This window comes from Aythya marila (assembly GCF_965140915.1).
Source record: "Aythya marila genome assembly, chromosome: 2".
In the NCBI taxonomy this organism is placed as follows: domain Eukaryota; kingdom Metazoa; phylum Chordata; class Aves; order Anseriformes; family Anatidae; genus Aythya; species Aythya marila.
The window spans coordinates 36,810,096-36,832,204 of record NC_139043.1 but is presented as its reverse complement, the minus strand read 5'-3'; the positions used below and the strand labels follow the sequence as shown (position 1 = coordinate 36,832,204).

General features: G+C 38.8%; 1 protein-coding gene across 1 annotated transcript in view; it reads right to left on the bottom strand.

Annotated features, from left to right (window-relative positions):
• The window catches only part of CHN2 (chimerin 2), a 162,752-nt gene that overhangs the window by 62,769 nt on the left and 77,874 nt on the right, over positions 1 to 22,109 (bottom strand). The window contains exons 4-6 of the mRNA XM_082754739.1: positions 10,440 to 10,471; positions 7,212 to 7,325; positions 3,884 to 4,169 (exon numbers count right to left, since the gene is read on the bottom strand). Of these exons, the coding sequence (XP_082610865.1) occupies positions 3,884 to 4,169; positions 7,212 to 7,325; positions 10,440 to 10,471 (432 nt within the window). The remainder of the gene's footprint in view (positions 1 to 3,883; positions 4,170 to 7,211; positions 7,326 to 10,439; positions 10,472 to 22,109) is intronic.

Genomic DNA, 22,109 nt, shown 5'->3' with positions numbered 1-22,109 from the left:
CCTGCAACACTTTATTCCCCAAAGTCTTTGTGGCTCCTTTTAGATTAAAGATCTTTTAAACAATTCAGACTAAAATGTGGAGTCTGTATCTATGAATTTAGTACCTCTTCAAAATTAGACAGAAATAACTTTTGGATGAGACATCAGCATTAGGTATCTTAAAGCAAACATTTTATTTAGCCTATTACAAAAGATGTTGGGTAAAAAAGCAGGAACAACAACAGCTTAATCCAGCCCTCATATCACACCTCCCTTTTGGAATGGGCATGACTCCACTAATTACAACCTCCAAGAAATTGTAATTATGGGAACAGACAGATACCCCAGGCAGCACCAAGACATTTCATTCAAATGCGTGCTTCCCCTGCCAGCCCGTGCCTTGGTGACAACCTTCCCCCGACCTACCCAAAGGGGAGCCGCAGCTCCGCAATGACTGAGACATTTAGTAATTTCTGCTGTCAACATGGGACACGACGGAAGGGACTGATTCCCAGCACGGTGTAACAAATCTGCTAAGGAGATGAATGCCTTCAGCTGCAGTTTCACACTCTGGAATTGGTTTCAGTATAAAACAAAATTTCACTTGTAAAAAGCCTAATCTGTAACAGAAGCACTGATGCTTAACCTCAGAGTGCTAAATTCTCTTGTTCCTTTTGAGAAATAATGCAAGTTTCTGTCCTGCGTGTAAGGCTTACCCCCCATCATTTATGAAATATTCAAAATACTCCAGGCAGCACTTTCAAATAAACCAGTTCAATTACTGAAAGATTACCTTTTACCTGTTCAAGTAGCCAGAGAAAGTACAGCTTACAAAGAATTCAATTATGTTTTCACACATGCAACAAATAAGTTACTCTGCAGAAATATGTCAGACCGAATATTCATTGAATACACATCATGAATATACATTTAATTCTAGTAGTATGAGTTTTATTGGAGTAGTTGCAGGCAAAGGCTTTGATCTAGGGGCAAAGCACACCCTTTGTTTGAAATGTACAACACATGACAACCACAAGCAAAAATCTGATACTAATACCTCTGAACTACCACTTTCTCGGTTTTATTTCTGTATGTTAGAAGACATTAAGATTTGTATGAGAACGAGAATTAGATTCCCTTTAGCTTCCTTTGTCTCTTTGAACTATTACTGACAAACACTCAGTATTTCAATGATGTATTCAATCTGAGGTTACTGTGAGGAAGAAAGGGGAATGACAGTCTCTGCATCTCTGCCTGCTCTCCAAACCTCTCCTGAGCTTCTCCTAGGAACATATAAAGCCAAAGCAAACATGGTAGGAACTGTAAAGACTTCTGTAACTTTCTTTCAGCTGCTAATAATTCACCTAAAGTAGCATTTTCTCACATTGATTTGCATGAGATGATGGAAAACTACAGGTAACAGTGAAGAAGAGCCTTGGGATTCTTAACTTATCAGTGCTGAGGCCCTAGCTGATGTGGCGTGTGAGCACACCACCTTGCCTACTTAGCCCTGCTCCTCTTGTAGCTGTGATGGCTCCTACTCCTCTTGGCAAGGAAAGTGTGTTAGAAACAGCTGCTATTTCTCCTTCTGCTGCTTTCCCTCAGTGGGAGGAAGGCAGAGACAGTTGCCAGCAATGCAATGGCTTAGCTGAAGCCAGCTATTTTTACATGAATGCAGGCTTGCAGGCTGCCACTGCTTGACTGTTCAAAAATCTAGGTAAGTGCTTGTAGGATAAGGACCTGAGGCACTGCCATTTGCCCCACAAATCACCTCCGAGGTAACTAATACTTTAAACATTTTAATTTCATTCAGCTGAAGTACAGATGAAAAGACCTAATCCAACCACTAATGAGATCCAGAGCTGTATTTCCACTATAATCAACAGTGGAAGCTACATCAGGTCCAAAAGTGGTATTTTTGAGCACAGGTACCCAGAAATAGGGATGGAGCTTTCTAGTCACTGTAAACCGTTATTATTATCATTATTATTATTTTTGAGTTGTTATCAGATGAAAGTCTCACCCTGTCCTTTGTGCTGCATTTCCACTCACATGAGGAAGACTGGGTATCAAATCTGGCTGAAAATTCACCTTAAAACTCAGTTACTTCTAATCTGGAACAATTTTCTAGAGTCACCTACTGTGTAGCTGCATAAAACCCTCTGTCAGCAAAAAGGAGGTGGTGAAAGAGAGAGGGAAGGGGCTCTTTCATAACAGCTAGCACATTGTTGTTTTAGAAGTGTTTTTTCAGTACTTACCCCAAACTGCCTAGCCAGAAAAACAACATCCTACTCCCAGAAAAAAAAACAAAAAACAAAAAACAAAAAACAAAACACACCACATAATCAGTTATGAAATACAAGCTACTAAAACTTCCCTCTGAAGTCTTTGAGAGCAATGCAGTACGTAAAAGACCATTAGTCCTCAACTGCAAAAACTGTAAATAAAACTAAGAAAATATTGAAATTTTGAATACCTTTGCTTTTGTTTTTCTTTGTTCAAAAATTTCCTGGAGAACATAGCATGACTGTCAATGATCAAAATTTTTTTATTATGCTACAGTCATTTAACAGTCAAAATTCAATTTCTTGTGCCTGTTACAGCATTAACAAACAACCAGTGTCCAAATGCAGGAGTCAACCAAACAAATTGGAAACCTTTCTCTGTGTAGCATCCAGTCCCCTAGCAAATTGCAATGCCATCAAATCTAAAACATACTGTCCATTCTCCAAAGGAGAGATGGGATGAGATTTCCCTGAGGCAGTATACCTTTCTTTAAAAATGTCATTATTAATGGAATTAATTTCTTACAGAGGATGAATAGGTTTACATGCCAGGTCAGTTACTGGAGCAATTGCTACCACTGCGAAATCCAACCCAGTATATCATCAGTCAGTGCCGATACATGAACCCAACAGATAATAACTATGCTAGAAATGTCCTAGAGTGACGAGGATACACACACAGATACATATTAAAAACAAAAAACAAAAAACTTTTTTTTTCCTCAATATTAATATATGACAGTGAATTCCTCCCTTGATTCCCAAATACAATCCATCTCTAGTTCCCAGCTAGCTAGCCAGCACACAGAACACCAAAATCATCAGTTATACAGGAGGAATACATTCACAAATGTCAACTAGTTAATTCACCATGAACATCTGCCTCCAAAAAAGTTTTGTTTGAGAGTTCTTACTGCCCTGCCACATAGGCAATGAAAAATATCCATGTCTTGTGGATACAAGACTATTTCTCATATGTAAAAGAACTTCTAATTTTAATTTACATCTTCAGCTGGATGTTAACTGCATGAGATTCCCAATATATCATTATATAAGTAAATCCTAGTCCATACAATGCTATGGAATATGAGTGCATGAGAGAAGGATATCAAAGAAAGCCCATTTCAAATGAGGAATGTGAGAGGAGGAGGAAGACACATGACACCCCAATTTCAGACCCACAAACCAAGGCCTTGGCAGAAGAGAGGAGCTTTGCACTGTGAATGGAAAGATAACAAACTTGAGCTATGGTGAACGGTCGATGGGAACCAGGTTCATAATCAGAGACCTACTGTGGAATACGCTCGAGTATACATGGATGAAGAAATGTAACTTGTGAACAATTTCAGTTGCAGTTAGCCAGTATATATATATGCATATACATTTATATACACAATGAAAACATTTGCATTTGTTACTTGTTAGAAAGCTTTCATCATAGGCTCCAGTCAAATATTAGTTGGGAGCCAAGATCACATTAACAGGATATAAACATTTCAGTGGGATAGTAATACTTGATGACGTATATAAAAATATATATTAAATTGTCTTTAGATAAAAGACTTTCTTTTACATTTGATAGAATGACTGACTGCCAAAATGTTAAACTGAATACATACCTTTTCAACTGGGGTATTTTCTTCACTTGTTACACTTGCTTTTCTTGATTCGTTTTTTGTTCTGCTCAACCTCCGGGACACTTTCTCTCTAAGCAAAGTGGCGTATCCAATGTGTTCATAGATGGGGTTGGTCGTCATTTTGGAAATATACTCTGAAGCCTTTGTTTCTATATACAATGTTATCAAGCCATCTGTTACCAGATCATGGATTGATTCAAATCTTTTCTCCCCAACGAAATGCTTCCCATCATAGAACAACCTGTAGTTTAAGGTCTGATTGCCAAATCTGCGTGTACCAGAAATAAAAAAAAAAGAAAAAAAGGAGGGAGAGAAGAAAGGGAAAAGTGTGAGAAAGAATTCACTCTGGCAAAACACACAGGAGGTAATTTTGATGATGAGTGTATGTATCTACATTGCATATGGAATATGCACATGATGCAACTGCGTTATTGTGGTATCCCAACCGAAATTCACACATGAATTTAATTACATCACATGGAGTGGGCTACAGACCTGAGGCCAATTTGTCTGCAACAAGCCATGTGACGCACACATAAATGGTTTAATCTAAATCCTAAAGGGACTACCACAGCAAATGGAAAGGCATCTTGTCACTGACATGTGACCTTACACCGGGATGCATAATTGTGTTAAGGGCTGTTCCATCCTGAAATGTTTCTGAGGTGCAGAAACTGGAAAATCTTAATTGCCATGGGTCATCACTCATTGAAGAGAGGTGGACACCTCTAACAAACAACTTAAAACCCCTGGGGTCTGAACCACCCTCTGACAGGAAGGCAGGGAGACTGAGCTCCTAAATCACGGGCACAATTAGATGCCTCATGTTCTGTGGGGTAATGCTAGCCCTATTTATGGTAGCCCTATTTATGGTAGGTGCAAGCTATGTTTTAAAAAAAAATGGATTACAAAGCAAAGTGATATAGTAGCACATTCTGCTACAACACCAAGGTGGAATCCTACTCCTGACTAAAGGATTTAAAGGTATGACATTAGGTTGAATGGTCCTTATATTGCATCAAATGTGCATATTTCTGCATACTTTGTTGTGCATTCAAATCAAACTGTTTAAGTCTCTTACTTTTTACCCACATTTTTCATATGAATTTCCAATTTATAATCAAATTCAGTTTTTGAGTCTACAAATAATTTTCCCAATGGACTTAGAAATCATGCTGCTGTGTCAAAACAGCAGGGAATTTGCCATAATCCCCATCCTTTTGTAGATCTTTTTATTCTTTATTTTGAAATGTCTTTGAAAAACCCTAAAAAATTACATTTGTTCTCTTTCAGCTGACGAAAGTTGCTTTTAATTTACAACACTTTGTAATTGGCATGACTCACCAGCTTTTCCAGCTCTACCATCTGCACATCGATATGAACTCTGAGGAAGATGTCAGCACCATATCACTTGGGATAACTCCCTAGAGCATCTTTGCTACTCTGGCTTACCGTCAGGAGGGTGAAAATGGAAGAGTTTTATGTTGTGCATGTCCCACAGAAAGAATAATGCTGTAAGCATTGTAACACACTGCTAAGGAGTTTGTTTTGTCAAACCCCCAGCAAGTACTGAGTGCACCCTCAGCAAGTTTGCCAATGACACACAGCTGTGTGGAGAAGTTGACATGCTGGAGGGGAGGGACACCATCCAGAGGGACCTGGACAGGCTTCAGAGGTGGGTCTTTGTGAACCTTACGAGGCTCAACAAGGCCAAGTGCAGAGTCCTGCACCTGGGTCAGGGCAATCCCAAGCACAAACAATGGCTGGGAGCAGAATGGATGGAAGCAGCCCTGAGGTGAGGTGAGGTGAGCCCTGAGCAGCAGAACCTGGGGGTGTTGGTTGACGAGAAGCTCAGTACGAACCATCAATGAGTGCTTGCAGCCCAGAAAGCCACCCATATCCTGGCTTGCATCAAAAGAAGCATGACCAGCATGGCAATGGAGGTGATTCTCCCCCTCTGCTCTGCTCTCATGAGACTCCACCTGGAATGCTTGTAGTGGGTCTGGCTGGGATGTTAACTTTCCCTGCAGCAGCCCATACAGTGCTGTAGTTCAGCTCTTGGGCCCCTGATATAAGAAGGACATGGATGAGCGAGCCCAGAGGAGGGCCACAAAGATAGATCAAGGGGCTGGAGCACCTCTCCTACAAAGATGGGCTGGAGGATTTGGGGTTGTTCAGTCTGGAGAAGAAAAGGCTCTGGGGAAACCTTCCAGTGGCATTCCAGTACCTAAGGGGGGTCTACAGGACAGCTGGGGAGGGACTCTTTGTCAAGAGGTGTAGTATTAGGATGAAGGGGAATGGCTTTAAAAAGAAGAGGGAAAATTTAGATTAGATATTAGGAAGAAATTCTTTACTCTGATGGCTGTGAGGCACCAGAACAGGGTGCCCAGAGAAGCTGTGGATGCCCCATTCTTGGAAGTGTTCAAGGCCAGGCTAGATGGGGCTTTGGGCGACCTGGTCTAGTGGTAGGTGTCTCTGTCCACGGAAGGGGGGCTGGAACTAGGTGATCCTTAAGGCCCCTTCCAAACCAAACCATTCTAGGATTCTATGATTCTAAAACATAATAGGGTATCTGGTCCTTTTCCTACTAACTCATAGCAGCTTTAAGATTGTCATGCAGGCAGGCTTTGAATGGTACAGCTACACCAAGAGCAGCTGTATTTTCAAGAAAGTCACCTGTGAAAGGCAGTGAGGTTGTAGCTTGGGATCTCCCTGAATTTTTGAGGTGAGTAGCAGTGTCCTCCACCTTTGAGCAAAAGCATCCCATGGTTCACACTGTATTTCTCCAGCAAGCCTGAATTCCACTTAGGAGAAGAAAATTCAATTCTGGTATGCTGCCTTTGACAGCTGGTCAGCTGCTGGACTTGAGGATTTTCTAGAGTCTGATTCTTTAAATATCACCTATTGTTGCTGGTGTTTGTGTAAAACACATCACAGAGTTTGGAGAATAACCTGTCTGTGTCCCCTGCCAGGACATTCCCCCTTCTGTCCTCACCTCCAGCTCATACAATTTTCAAGGAGAAGCTCCATGTTTATCTCACTGCAACACTCAACTCTTGGTAACAAAAATGTTGAAAAAGAATAGTCTGTTTCTGAAAAGGAATTTCCTAGACAAGTGCTAAAGCACAGACTGAATAATAGCAGTGCTGTGATTGTCAGACTGCTGACAAGAGGGTGCAAAACCAACCTGACACCATGAAGTGTCCAGTGGACATGGACACAGACATTACTCAAAAGGGACTGACACAAAACCTCCTGCATTAAATACATTTACAATTGAACTATAAACCTCTATTAAAACAGCATTTACCTGAGAGCAAGTGTATAGCAGCCGGGTTGCCGCTGGCTTTCTCTAAGAATGTATGCTCCTTCTACGCCAGCAAGTATCTCATCTGCTTGCTCCCGAGAAATGATGCCATGAAACCTAAGGAAAGACATTGCCGTGACTTTCAAAACAATTCAACCAGAAATGCATCCCCTTCTACCCAAGAAACCATTGGAAAACTGAAATCATGCAACAGGACACAACACTGTCTCACACCTTTGTGATAATTTGAACCTCAAACCGATCCCTTCTGCCAATGCAAGGACAGGGCAAGTGAAGAAGGAAGAGCAAAGAACAGTTTGGTGTCCCCCAGAGATCTTTTTCCATAAATACCCTATCTTTTCACAACTTTTCTCCTCTACTAATCTATGTGTCTCTTCCTTGTTTCCCTTCTAGAGGCTTTATGACAGAATAGAAAATTGGGCAATAATGGTATCATTTTTATTGAAAATGGAGATGACAAAATTAAAATAAGAGGTCATTCCTATTACTGGTTTGCTTTAGGTCTTATATTAACATTGCTTACCTAATTTTGTAGCTGAAACTGAGCAGAAAAATGGCAACAATTACTCAAAATTCTATTCTGTACATATTGAAGTAGAAGAAGATATAGAATATCGTTGAGAACAATTCTGTTTTCTTTATTTCAGTTCCTCATTCAGTGTTGGAAAAAAGCAAAACAGTCTTTTGCCATTGCTATTTTAAGAAAGAAAGAGGCCCTAGGATGCCCAATTAAACTTACAATAATCAATAATCTTTCCTTAAGTAGAAATGTAGGCTTTACAGCAGTTCAAGTCTTAACTTCTACACACATTTTGTTGGCTGATAATTCTCCGAGGGTCTCCTCAGAGGTTTTCAAAGTTTCTATTTTTGATGCTGTCTCTGAAAAATGGCACTAAGACGTACTGGCCTTAAGCACTTTATCTTTCCTGACAATACATATGAAGTGGCATGTTTCTAATACTGCCTCTGGCATGGTAGTGAAAGAGAAGAAAAACACTCTGGATGTAAATGCAATTGTTCTGTTCTCTTAAGTTGTCTTTTCACAACTAATAAATGTTGGAAATACTAGGTTTAGGTGATCTTTCCGTAGTGACTTTATACTAAAATATATGTAAACTGATTCATATTTTCTGTACTGGTAGGGACACAGTCATATTCTGCCACATCCAAATTAAAACAAGCATCCCCTAGATGAAATAATTTAAGCAGGTCTTTACCAGTAAACTCATGGCAATTCATATGCCTAGTTAAAAATAATGAGCACAGGCTATTTGTTGCCAGAAGCTCATTATGAAATAAAGCGGGTTTTAGGTAAGATATTAGTAAGAGAGCTCTCCTGGTGCTCAGTATAAGAAACCACTGGGACAGGATATTGAAGCACCTGTGAAATTTCTTTAACCACGTATAGTAAATATTAGGTAGTTCACGCTTTCTTGTAGATGTTTTTGGTATATTTATGCAAGGGCATAAACCAGCTGTACATTGTATGAGATCGCCTGAACTCATTCTCCTGACTCTGACAGCAGCAGACAATAAATGCTTACAGAAAGAGTGTGGGAAACAGTGAAATACTTTCACTTCTCATCCCTGTCTGTCCATCACTGCTTCAGCCAGAAGTTGTGTCTGATCAGCTGTGACCTTACCCTTCATGAATCGGAGAACCTCAGTTGGAAACCCTTCAATATTGCTATGCTTTTGGCATCCACAGCATCCTGTGCAATGAGCATGAGAGGGACACCTTGAATGTCCCTCTCCTGGACATCCACTGAGGAAGGCCTGTTTATTTTCCTCATATGACAGGTGCTGCTGCCCATCACTTTGCTCTGCCTTTCATTTCTTCTATATGTTCTCTAAAAAGGAGGGAGGAGGAATGGGGAGAGAGGAACCAGAACAACCTGCACTACTTAAAATGCAGCCACCCCATGGTAAATATATATATTTATACAGCAATATATATATATTTTTATTTTCTGTTCCTTTCCCTAGAAATTCCTGACTCTCTTTCCAAGCACTACTGAATACTGAGTCAATTACTTGTCAGCTGTTCTGAAATCTTCTTTCTGAGTGGCAATAACTGATGTGATCTCACAAAGGTGGTTTCTTGCAATTCCTGCCAACTCTACCACTCCACAAACCTACAGCATGCCAAAAGGCTGGAAGCTGCCTCGGTAAAAGACTGTGGTAATAGTTTTAAAATCCTGCCTGAGACAGCGTGATGGGTTACTTAGCTGGGTACTTACTATCTTTGGCTCAGTTGTACTTTGGTGGCTAGATCTGAATTCCCAATTGTTTAAGATAACATTAAAAAATGAAACTACAGTAATTAGGGGCAAGCTGATGGCTCTTGAGCTTTTTGATAGTAGGAAAGGATCATTAAACACAGATTATGTGTCTGGGATGGAAGAAAAATAGAACACAGGATCTAAGCAATTTCTCCAGCAATAAGGGGTTAAGCCTCAGCAGTAAAGGCCAAACGCCAGCTCTGCAAATGGTGTGTAACCAGGAGATCTGGGTGCCTGCTGCAGTGGTTTTTCTGTTCAGCTCTACCTGCTCAGAGCTCCTTGCCAATGCTGAATCCAGCCCCTTTTAACCTACTCATAGGCAAGAAAACTGCTGAGCACAAAGGACTTGTACTTTAGTGATTCTTTTATCTGTCTTAGAATAGAAATGTACCAACTCTCAGGGTATTTTGGACCTTGTGACTTTACCAGGGAGAATAGCATTTTGACACACAGCAGCATACATGCATACTTCCATAACCAGGTCTGGGTGTTAGGGTGGAGAAAGCACAGGAACACACTTCAAAAGGCAGGGACAGTGACAAAATGCTTCTCTCGTCCCCAGCCCAATGCAGGACCACAGGTAGATTAAAGTGACAACCAAAATAAAAGGAAAAAAAAAAAACACTTTTTTTTTTTGTTTGTTTTCCTTCCCAAACTGTCCTAAGAGAAGCAACACAAACACGCAGCCTGCAATAGTGGCACAGTCCACTGTGATCAGAAGTACTGGACAGTAACATCCCTAAAATATTAGGCATTCACGGTATTTAGCTTTCAGCTGAAGTAAAAGGCAAAATGAGATATTTTGAAAATATTTTTTTCAGAACTCCATTGTGGTGGTGTTTTTTATTCGTGTGTTTGCTTGCTTTTAATTCTAGCACTACAACTTTCAGATACAGCTAACAGATACGTAAAAGAGAAAGATACTTACTCTCTTCCATAATACTTTGGTCTGTTTTCCACCTAAATTTTGAAAGAAAAGAAAAAATATTTTAAACACACTTGGTTTTAAATAAGAAACATAAACTGTGCTTCGTTATGAGTACTACTGCACCCATCTAAGTGTTGAAATTCTGCAGATTCAAAACTGTGACTGGAACATGATAACACAGAAAAGCAGAAAAATGAAACAAGAAGAGGTGTTTGTATTGATGTATTTCTGCAGAGAATAGCATGTATCAATGGTGAAAAAAAACTATGGAACTACACATAATTCCATAAAATTGATCAAATGGATAAAGGATAGTTTACTGTATTTTTTGCCACTCTACCATTTATGTAATAAAATAAGACTGTTTTTTTTACACATCCTTTATCTTCCTAAAAACATTTTTTGCCTATATATGGCAACCAACCAAAGATAAAAAACAAAACAAAACAAAAATTATCCAAACTATCCTTGGGAAAAACTAGGTTTTTGGATTTAGACGTAGTCTTAAATTCCTGCAAGTCTCAAGAACTTGAGGGCCTGATCCAAAGTATACCAAAGTCACTGGAAGGACTCCCAATTATTTTAAAGAGCTTGGAACCAAGTTCTAGGAATGTAATGTTTTTATACAGAAACTTGGGATGGTCTGACACTTTGATTCATTTCTCAAGCACCAATTTACTCAAGCATTTTTGGTAAATTCTAAAAAAAAACAAGGTCCCCAACTTCATAATCCCTTATTTCTTCTATAGCCTCTGTCTTCAGTTTGCCTTGATTGTTAAATTTCCTATTTGGTCTAAACAGTTGCAGCTTCTGCATACAACCAACCCATGGACAACCACACCGTGGCTTTCTGGATGAAGACTTACATTGCTGTGTTTGCTGTCATTGCCAAATAACCTTCTTGATGAACTGCATACACCGCTGAGGCGAGCTCTAACTTACTGAATGCAGCAAAGATGCTAAGTGAGGATATTTCCAAGAAATTCATAGCTCCTGGAAAGGGCTGACAGGTAAATCAAGGAGCAGGACTACAACCTGCGTCTCTGTGTCTTGGCAGAGGCCGGCGGGGAGGCCGGCAGCTGTGCAGCAGGAGGAGGAGGATGCCAGCAGGGGGCACGTCTTCCCCAGCTTTCACACAGGGGCTGGGGCACTGGTACCTTACCATGTGCAGAAATCGATTCAATTAGTACGTAATTTATTGCTACGTATTAATTTTCAGATTTTAAGGGATTCAGATATATGCATTTATTCGAGTGTCGAGTATAAGGAGATGATTTTTCCTCTCCAGTCTCCCTTCAGCTTAACAATAGTGTCATCTACCCAGCTGTAACTTCAGCCAGCATTGTCATGCGTAAGTGCAGCAGGACTCAATAAAAGATACATGTACATATAAAGTCTCCCAATTATTAAAATAATTTGAGTGCATACCTGAGTAAATCTGCCCATGTAAATGGGATTACTCCTTCATACGTAGTGACACACACATGAAAAGAAATTGTGGTTTCAGGACTATTTTATTACTTAGGATAAAACCAATGAATTTGAATTTTCACCACTTTATCTCGCTAGAATCATAGAATCAATAAGGACCTTTGTTCTTGTTTTGATTAAATCTCATTATTTCACTCATAAAAAGCTTTAAATTGATGAAGGCCCTTTACTTCTCAATAACAAATGCATAAATGTCACTTTTTTGATTCAAACATCTATACACCTTGCACTAAATTGAAGCAGCCGCCTTTGTACCCTGCAGTCACTAAGGCTCCAATACCGTGCAAAATGAACTAAAGTCTGTACAAGATAATGAGAATTTTCAATGGAAGTCCTATGGGAGTTCAATCAAGTCCTTACTGGGCTTCTTTTCTAGCTCGGCATTTCTTTCCTAGCACAGCACTAACAATAGCAGTATCAAACGCTTGAAACTCCTGCCCAAGAATAATACCTTGATGCAAACATTTTGGAGCTCTAAGGGGCAGGAATAAAAGGAAAAAGCAAACGCAGAAGAGAAGAGAGAGCAAAATCAGAGGAATTGCCAGTTCCTACAGGTGCTGTGTTTCTGTATGCATATACAGCAATGCAGAAATGACAGCATATGAATTCAATTTCTTTTTTTAAACTTTCCTAGCTCACTTTTCATATGAACATTGGAAATTTGAAAGGAGTGTTAAGGTTTCATGTAAAAGTCATCTGCATCACACAGAAATTATAAGAGATTAGAGAGGTCTTTGTTAAAAGTGTCACTATTTAAACCAGCCTAGTCATACTCCTGAATACTGCCATATTTTCACTAGTAAAAGAACTCAAGAAAAAAAAGCTGTTTTACCTCAGGTAGAGGATGTTGTTGATATGTTCATCCTGAGTAGCTTGACCTGACCTTATTATCTTGGACCTGTCGTCCTTATTAGACCTTTGTGACCCTCCAAAGTATATATTTAGTTAGGAACTTAATTAAAAAATGGGTATCAGAAGCTGAGTTAGGTGTACATGAGGCTGCCACATGTAATCCTCTCCATGATGGGAAAAAACGCCACTCAATGCATTGAAAATGGTGACAAGGAACAAGCAGAGGAACTTTCATTGCCACAGTAAGCCAAATAAAACCTTCACAGCACATAAGGTAAAGTGTGACTTTCATTTGGATTCGGAATCTGCTTCTTTTTAAAAATACATTTGCTTTGATTCTGTACACAGAGTAAACCCCACCACTTTCCATCTACCTCAGAAATACAAATAGATGAGTTACCAGTACTAGCACCAACCTTCAAAATTGCCTGTAAGCACAAGTTCCCCCACAAATATAAAAAAATATGTAGTAACAGTTTAAAGCATTCTGGAAATACCTCCCTGAGGAAATAGAGGTACATTCTGAATCCCTCTCACAACTCCATTTATGCAAAAATCCAGATTTGTCTGTGCCATTTTTGTCATTTAACAAGCAACTGACTGGAATGCCCTGCACACTGTGATTTCCGTTTTTCCTGCTGTTCATGAGTTAAAAGATTTGCTTTTCTGAATATCCACACAAAGCCCATCAAATCCTATCTTCTTGCCCCCTTCATAAAACAGACCCCTTTTCTTCAACTCCTTTTTAGTACCCAGGTGTCTAAAATGGCCACAAATGTCAGTGCTTTGTTTTAGGCAAGGAAGATATTGCAGTATTTTGTGAAGTGAAGCACCAGATCTGCCAGAGCATCCAGGAAAATACATGCAAGCTATGGTGCACCGCAATTGAAAACCTCTCTTCTCTGCTCACTGCAACCTTTAGCCTGAAATAATCATTAAGCTCCTAACCAACTTCACTGCTAGGAACAAACATGAGGAAACAAAGTTACAGCAAGATAAAAGATCAAAATAACATCAGGGTCTCTAGATCAAAACCAGAATGTTGGACTGAACTTGGAAATAAACCAAAAGCCTACACAATTGATGGAGCAGAAGCTTAAAAGTATCAAAGCAGCCAGTAGTTCTGCTCTGCACTGCAGACTCTGTACAGACTTCAAGGGAAAGCCTATATATCCCAGAAGGCAAAGGTGACTGAAATTCAGCTGGGATTAGCTTTTCCTCTCCTGCTATAAATGGGCTCTCATGCATGCACACAAAGTCGGACAGATCCGATGCAGAGAATCCTTCACTGGGGACAGAACAGGAAATCCACAGGTAGACAAGTGACTGCTTCCCTGTTGCACAAGCCCAGAATAAGCAAATTTATTCTGAGGACATGTGCACTTTTTTTTTTTTTTTTCCCCTTTTTTAATAGATAATGAAGAACACTTTTATCACTTTTCATATAGCCTTCATAAGCTCACAATTTCTTTGATGAAAAATGACCACATTTCCCAGGTGGTTTTATACATCAGCCTGGCCAGTCTCTCTAGATATCCAGCACTGGGAGAACTGTGAGGGCTTAAATCATTTTGGATTCTTACACAGATAGATGCAACCAAAATACAAGCATAAAACAAAATTATGTAAGGCAAAAAATGGCCTTAACTTGTGAAAACATATATTTGCCTTAAAGAGCTCTGCAGCATTCTTTTACTACTCCCATAGAGAGAGCAAATAAAATGGATTCTCTGTCTCCACTAAAAGTAAGTGGCAACTTTCAACTTAAATGTGAGTTGGCAATTTTCAGGCTTAGAAAAAGGTATTAATGCCAATCTCAAACCAAAAATGTTGCTGCAGAGCAGGCCTTTTTGGCAATTGCTCCAGAAACTCAGTGGAAAACACTCAAAATTACTATTGAAATGCATAGTTGTATGAATTATGAATTATCAGTGAATGCCAAAATTGTTTAAAACTATAGTCATATTGATCAGGAAGCATGCAGTATGGTAAAACAGCCTTAAATCATTAATTTCAGTAAGGAGTTCAGTACTCCTACAAAGCCAGCAACATTCAAAGACATCTAATCCTGAAGCATGCTCAAAGACAAATGAAGCCCAGCACAGCTCTGCCAGCTCTCTCCAAAAGCGTTTAGGAGCATGTTTGAGAGGCTCTGCACAGTCTTCCCTTGACTCCCAGCCTGCCAAACCAGACTGCCTCTCCCCATGCCAGAAAACAGACTTACTTGTACACTTGGTCTAGTTTTACAAGTTTTTTTTTCTTTCTTTTTTTTTTTTTTTTTACAACATTACAGCATATTCAAGGTGTGGAATCAGTTGTACTGGGGTTTAAACACAACACTGAGAAGGAAATAAGCCTTCTTCATAAAAACACACTAGCTATCTAAGCTAATCCAATATATTACCTTTACATAATTTTGAAGTTTACTGAATTGTAGTGTCCTGGGATTTGTGGCTCCTCTTTTGGTCAGGATGGTTTCACCCTGGAGTGACATACTCCTGCTAATGTACAGATTATTGTATTAAAATCCTACACCACTCTGCAAGATAACTCATCACAAAACTACTGGGAATCATGCAGGCAGGAGGTAAGTATGCCCTAATGTGATAGATTTTCATTGCAAGCATCTACATCCAAGCCACACTGCACTGAAGATTTGAAGATGCCCTGAAGAATTCTTTCTGCTGAAGTACTATCACAGAACTAAGATAACTCTCATTTCCAAAAAAATTTAATTTCTCTTCATCTTCATTGTACAAGACATATTTCTTTATTCAGTGGCCAAAGCTGAAATACAGAAATGTTGGCATGAAAACTAAGAAATCCAAAATCCCTCTCTAGGACAGCAGTCTGTCTGTAATTCAGAAGGCCCAGCACACAATAGCATTGTAGGTCTACCTATTTCAACCACTGCTTCAATACAACCATAAGGAGAATATGAAAAGGAAAAGGAAACAATAAGGTGCATGCATAGCTTTTTGTTCATCTCCCCATTATACAGAATGAGCAGAGACATAAGATCCAAGAGTTTAAAATGTTAGTGTGGTCACTTTATTGCAGGCAGTGAGGCATTTGCCCAAAGGAAGTTCAATATAAACATTTTTCTGTTTGGAACAATGTTATTTATTTTTCAGTATTTCGAGTTAACTAGCCATAAATACCATTTTCAGCTCAGTAAAAGAGAAATAGAAGAACTGGAAGAGAATTCTTCAAAAGAAGCCCAGACTATAAAGAAAATGTAGTCTGAATTGTTCAGCTTTTGGCATAATTGCCAAATGCAAACTATTGCCTCAGAATCAATAGCAGAAAAGGATTACAAAAAATTGTAAGCACTCAATAGTAAAAACAGTACTGGAGTAGAAACTATGCTTTGTTTCATTACTTCTTTAATACATTTTTTTTTGCCTTCCCATCTTTCTAAAAAAAATCTGTTTAGATCAATTAACATATCTAACTCTCACTCCAAATAGGACCAATTATTTTACTTCAATGCCTCTTAAGCAAGTTAACTTGGGAAACATTTCTTTTTGCAAGGAAAAGTTTATCTACCCCTTTTTATTACCTTTTGACTACTTTCTTGATACTACTTATTCAGGCTTGCTGCCATCAATGTTTTCAGAGAAAAGCAACTCTTGTCCTTGCAAAAAGCCTCACATCATACAGCCTGTTGATAATTTTGCCAGTAGAAGTAGCAGCAGTGTAACATCTGTACGCCCCAACCAAGGACAGGCAAATTATAGGCAGTTAGTATGTGCATACCTCATGAAAAGCTGGTCTTTTCCTCAAAGATTTCCAGTCAATGGCATTCAGTATGACTGATAGGACAGGCTTCATACAACTAGCCTATCCTGGCCACGTAACTTCATGAGTTTGTTCATATATTTTGACTATGTGATGAGAGAGGAACAAAGACATTCCTCAGAAAGAAATCAGCACTGCATAAGGCACCAGAGCATATTATGTCTGCACTGTCCATGTTTCAGAGGCTCTCCAGAAAGAAAAATCACATGAACAGTTTTGGAAGTCTGCAGCTTCTTTTGTCATTTAGTCACAGAGCAGTGGGGATGACAGTGTTATGGCTACTTGATGGATACACATACAGCCATATGATGGTGAGGGACTGTGTTGATGCTGAGACAAGAGAGTAGCTGGGAGCAAGATGTCAAAAGCATTCAAAATACCAGAGGGACAACAGCTAGACAGGTTTCCACAGAAAAGCATCCTGGCATCATTACAAAACATAACGTGAACATGAATCACTGATGCTGTCTGTTCCAAAAACCACCAAAACCAGAATGCCACTCAAAGCACTGGGATATGAAAACAAGAGTGCAGCCAACAAGATACCTTGGAGTAATCCTCTCCTTGCAATTTCCACTCAGAAAGCCTCTAACTGGAATCCTGAATGTAGTTTTGGGCACATCTCAAGGAAGACTGGAACAAATAACCATAATGAGCAGTGATTCAGCAAATGTGAAAGACATGAAAAGAGATTAGCTTAAGGAAGAGAAGACAGAGAGGGGCTGTAGCAGACAGGTATGAGAGCAGCCTTTAAGGAGAAATAAAATAATCTGCTCAGTGTATTCTTACTAGACGTGACAAGAAGTAAAGCTGCAAAAAGGATGATAGAGTCTGGATCTTAGGAAAGTGTTAAAAATAATTAAGCACTAAAAAAAGTAAGCAGAGGTGGTCATGAAATCTTCAACTGTGGAAGGCTCTAAGAAGAACGTATGCAAACACCTCCTCTTGATGTTGGGATGACAACCTCTGGAGTCTCCTTGGGCCAATATATAAGATACATCCTCTTCCTCTCTGCTCTTGGGAGATCGAGATTATCAAGGAGCAAACTGAATAGGTTATATAAATCCCATATAAAACCGCAGCTATACAATGTCCATGCCCACCTCTGTGACGCCCTCAGGACAGCAGGGAGAAGGCAGTGGACTGAATGGAGTGGTGTAGAGGAGAAGGCCAAGCCTTCAGGTGATGTCACCCCTAACCTAAATAGCATAAAACAGTTTAGATCTATCAAGCACAGTGAAGGGCCAAATTGTGCTGGATATCTTCAAACGACACATTCTGCTGTAAAACTTACACAGCTGGGGAGGATACAGGACTAGAATGCTTCACTGTGAGGGAGAACACAAAAGGAACGACAGAAGTGAAGAACTCAAAAGAATGTTTTTATTAACTGCTGTTCAAAGCCACACAACTTCTCTGGTCTGATGGCTTGCTGTATCCTACAGAGAAGGTAGGGTGCATAATGATCCTTCCTTGGGAGGACAATGCATCACAAAGAAACGCAGGAGGCTCAGCAGCTCTGATTCTTTCTGTGGCACTTACTGAACACTGATTTCCATTCCATCAAGGTTATTTCTATCATTTTTGAAGACAAAGAATTTAACAAGAATCGGGTTGGTTTGTTTGCTTGTGTGCAAAACTTTCAAAAGCTCTGAGGCATCTCGTATGAGGGTATTTTTAACTCGAGTTAGTTTCCTATCTATGACCTTGAGCAAGCTCCCTCAGTCCAGTATACAATAATCAATACAGCAGACAAAACACTTTAAACTCCAGAAGGTTATAAAAATTTCCCCAACACTGACATCTGCTACAGTCAGTAAAACAGAATACATTTCTGTGTACACTCAGCTCTAACAGCGAAAATCATAATTGAACAAGAATAGAAAAAAAAGAAAAACCAAATATTTTGTGACCTAATAAAATAACGAGCTCCTGAACATGAGCTAAAATAAATTGAAATAAATCTTAATCAAGGAGGTTGATGCTAAACAGTCAGGGGAGACAGGGTCAGGTTCAAACAACTTCAATAGCAAAAGCAGGAGTCATCTATTTTGTTATGTAGTTTCCACTTACACAGTAAGGGCATCATTAAATGTAAAAAGGAAGATCAATGTTACCTTGAATGTTAGATGAAAAATTTAAATATAGTATTTAAACTATGCTCTCTTTTTCCAAGATTGATATGTTGAGTCATTTAAATGGGAGGCAAATATCCCCAACAGCAGCAGATAAATACAGCAATCCATATCAGTGCTATAAATGCTGCTTGCACTTTTGTAATCAGTGAGAAGCACTAAAACCTTCATGACACATGCCAAAACAGTCCACAGTACATCTGCACAAACACACTGTGTTATGTCACCTGCCCTAATGTATCCCCAAAAGCCACGCTTTTTAACCAGTCCACTGTTAGTATTTGATGTAAAAATACGTCCCTCCTGCAAGGGGCCTAGAAAATGTAATTGCAGATTACCAAAGGAACCAATCTGCTGCAGACTGATTAAGAACTCAAGTGTGGAAAGGGGGTGTGGAAGGAAAATCAGGAAATGGGACAACAAAACTGAGAGTGGGGTAGGAAGAGAGGGCCTTGAATAAGACCCTGTTTAGCATCTTGGGGTGTGATATGTACTGCTACATCATTACACCAGAAGAACATCTATCCTTGGGGAAAGTGGAAGGATGAAAGCAAAAATCCAAGGAGAAAGAAGAATATTCATTTTGTTAATCTCCTGTCATTAACTCCATGAATACTTCTGCTCTGTACTCGGGAACAGTTGATATCACTCTTAAGTCAGGCTACCTGCAAAGTCTGAACAGATATAAAGGAGCTTAGTTACTGCTAGCTATGTTTCCCAATTCTGAAAAAGGTGGAGGTCTTATTAGATCTGCCAAATACTAAGTAGGAGAGTATTTCCCAAATGATGAGCAATCAGGTAACTTACAGATGCTTTCACTTCAACAAAGCTGAATAGTTTGATAACCTTCAGATACAGTGTTCAGAAAAAACACCTCTCTCTCACACACACATTACTTAGTTGAAATACATATTATTTTGTCATGATGGCATTTCAATCAGATATGCAAGTATCTTAGAAACAAAGGATACATATAAATTTACATTGCAAACCTTCTGAATTTCCATTTTGAGCCCTGGAAATTCAGGATTCCTGGTTTGAAATCAATACAAATTTCACTATGATTATACCTAAGTATGATCATAAGTGTGTAACTGGCTGATATGATAATTCTCTGTGTATGTATGTATATATATATATATATATGTGATACATATATATACATGTGTAGCAGGATAGGAAGTAAGATAAACAGATGAATACAGACACATAAATAAATTTTCTTTATTCATTCATTTGAAGAAATAAGAATTCACCAGCTGCTCAGTTTTTTGTGTCCTAATCTTGAATCTAGAAAAAGACATCAGACATCTCACAAAATATCAGTCAGAGCAGGCACAGTGAAACCCCCTTCTACATATTATTTTAACCAGACACAAGGAATACTGGCCTAAATTGGAACAGATATGTAAATCTGTACAAGCACACAGAATTTTCTCCTACACCTAGGCTTATTGATAAACTTTATCTAAGTTGAGATATGGAACAAGTTTTCATTTATTTTGATTTGAAAACTACTTAAATTTGACATTGTGCCAAACTAAAAAGAACTAGATGAAAATATTAGTACATATCAAAGATAAAAGGAAATAAATAAATAAAAAAGGAGAATAGCAAAATCATAAACCCATACGTGCATCACACACTGTCAAGGAGAAATGAAGAGGAGGGTCAAAATTCCCAAGGAAATGTTCAATCAAAACAAGAGGGACAATTAGAAAGATCATCAGTCCATAAAGACAGCTAGATATAGCTTTTGCTCATTAAGCAGTAGTTGCCATCTTGTCTTTCAAAAAGATGGTTTTACCTATTCTGTTTCGTTATGGTCAAAAACCACATCAACCCATTCATACTGTATTTCTCTGGCAAAGAGGAACATCAGACTAATTTGCGAGTTGTAACCTAGAACATTTGTAGATCAAACCTGAAGAAATTCAATTGGAATAGACAAACCTATTCTATAGGTTTTAGCTATGTTTCAATAAAAATTAATTATCACATCTGCAGAACACTTAGAAAACTTTCCTCTGCTCAGGAGTCAGTTGACTGTTGAAGTCAAGATGATGTGCCTTCACCTGAATGTTCCACAACACTACTGCTGCTATGGGGGGAGACCTGATGTACTCTAGGAGAGAAGATGTGATGAATACAAGTGAATTTTGGGCAAGCAATAGTCTAGCCTCCCTTCTTTCTTTCATCCAATACTGCAAAACACAGGCATTCTCTGGGACAAGACCTACCATGAAGATACCATAGAAAAATGCAGTTGGGTGAAATCCCGCAATTTATACATAGTAGGAAAACCCACATGTGGTCATTCTGGAAAGACACTGGTTACAATACATTTAATGATTCTTTGGGTAATCCACCCCAGTTTAACCAAACACATTTCCTGGCCTTCAACTGTTTTCAGTCCCTTCCAGCACAGCCAGGCATTCTACTTTAACAACAGATTTCAGCTGACAAACTTTCCCCCCTAATCAATGTCTATTCAAAACTGCTCTTAAGCTCCACTTGCAACCCACAGTCTACTGCTGTGTCCTCCTTGTTAATTTTAGTTTCTGTCATAAAGATAGGATTATAAAAACACAATTAAAGCAGCAGCAATATTATAAGAATTTGAAGATATAGGCTCCATTAAGTCTTATATGTACAAACATTTTCATTAATGAAAATAGGTTTTGGAACAACTCTGCTCATTTTCATTTAATTGCTGGCTAATGGGGTCTCTTGGTGTGTCACTGTGTGTGTTCTGAGGTTTCTTTCTAAGAAAAAGATAATATAATATTATGAATAATTCTAGATAAGCACTCAGGACTGACAGTAAGACACACCTTCTCATGATACTGTGGTCTTAAGCTGCCTGACTTTTTGCAGCAGAGTGATTTGAACAAGTGCCATGAAAATTCCCATTTACTCTCATTATTTACCACCAATTTTATGGCCAATTTCAATGCCTATTACAGCTCGCTAGTACTTTACTGCAGTATGGACATTGTTCTTAGAAATATGAGGGCAGAGGAAAAAAAGAAAATATTCAGCTTGTAAAGATCATTAAGTGAGCAGAATAAGGGAATTCATGAAAGACTTATTGCAATAATTAAATACTTATTATCCAGTCAGATATGCTCTGCAAACATCTTACTAAGGCTTAAATTCAATAACCTTGCTCAAGCTTACCTGATTCTGGAACTGGTTGTTTAAAAGCTTTTTTTCTTATATACAATTATAAGATATTCTTGTACGTGAAAGCAGGACTTAGAAAAAGCAACTAGCATCTTTTAAAGAACTTATCAATATTGCTATTATTTAAATGATAGATAGATAAATAATTGCATTATTATCAGCTTGAATCCCATGCTTCAGAAGACTCTGAGTATAACTGTGTAAA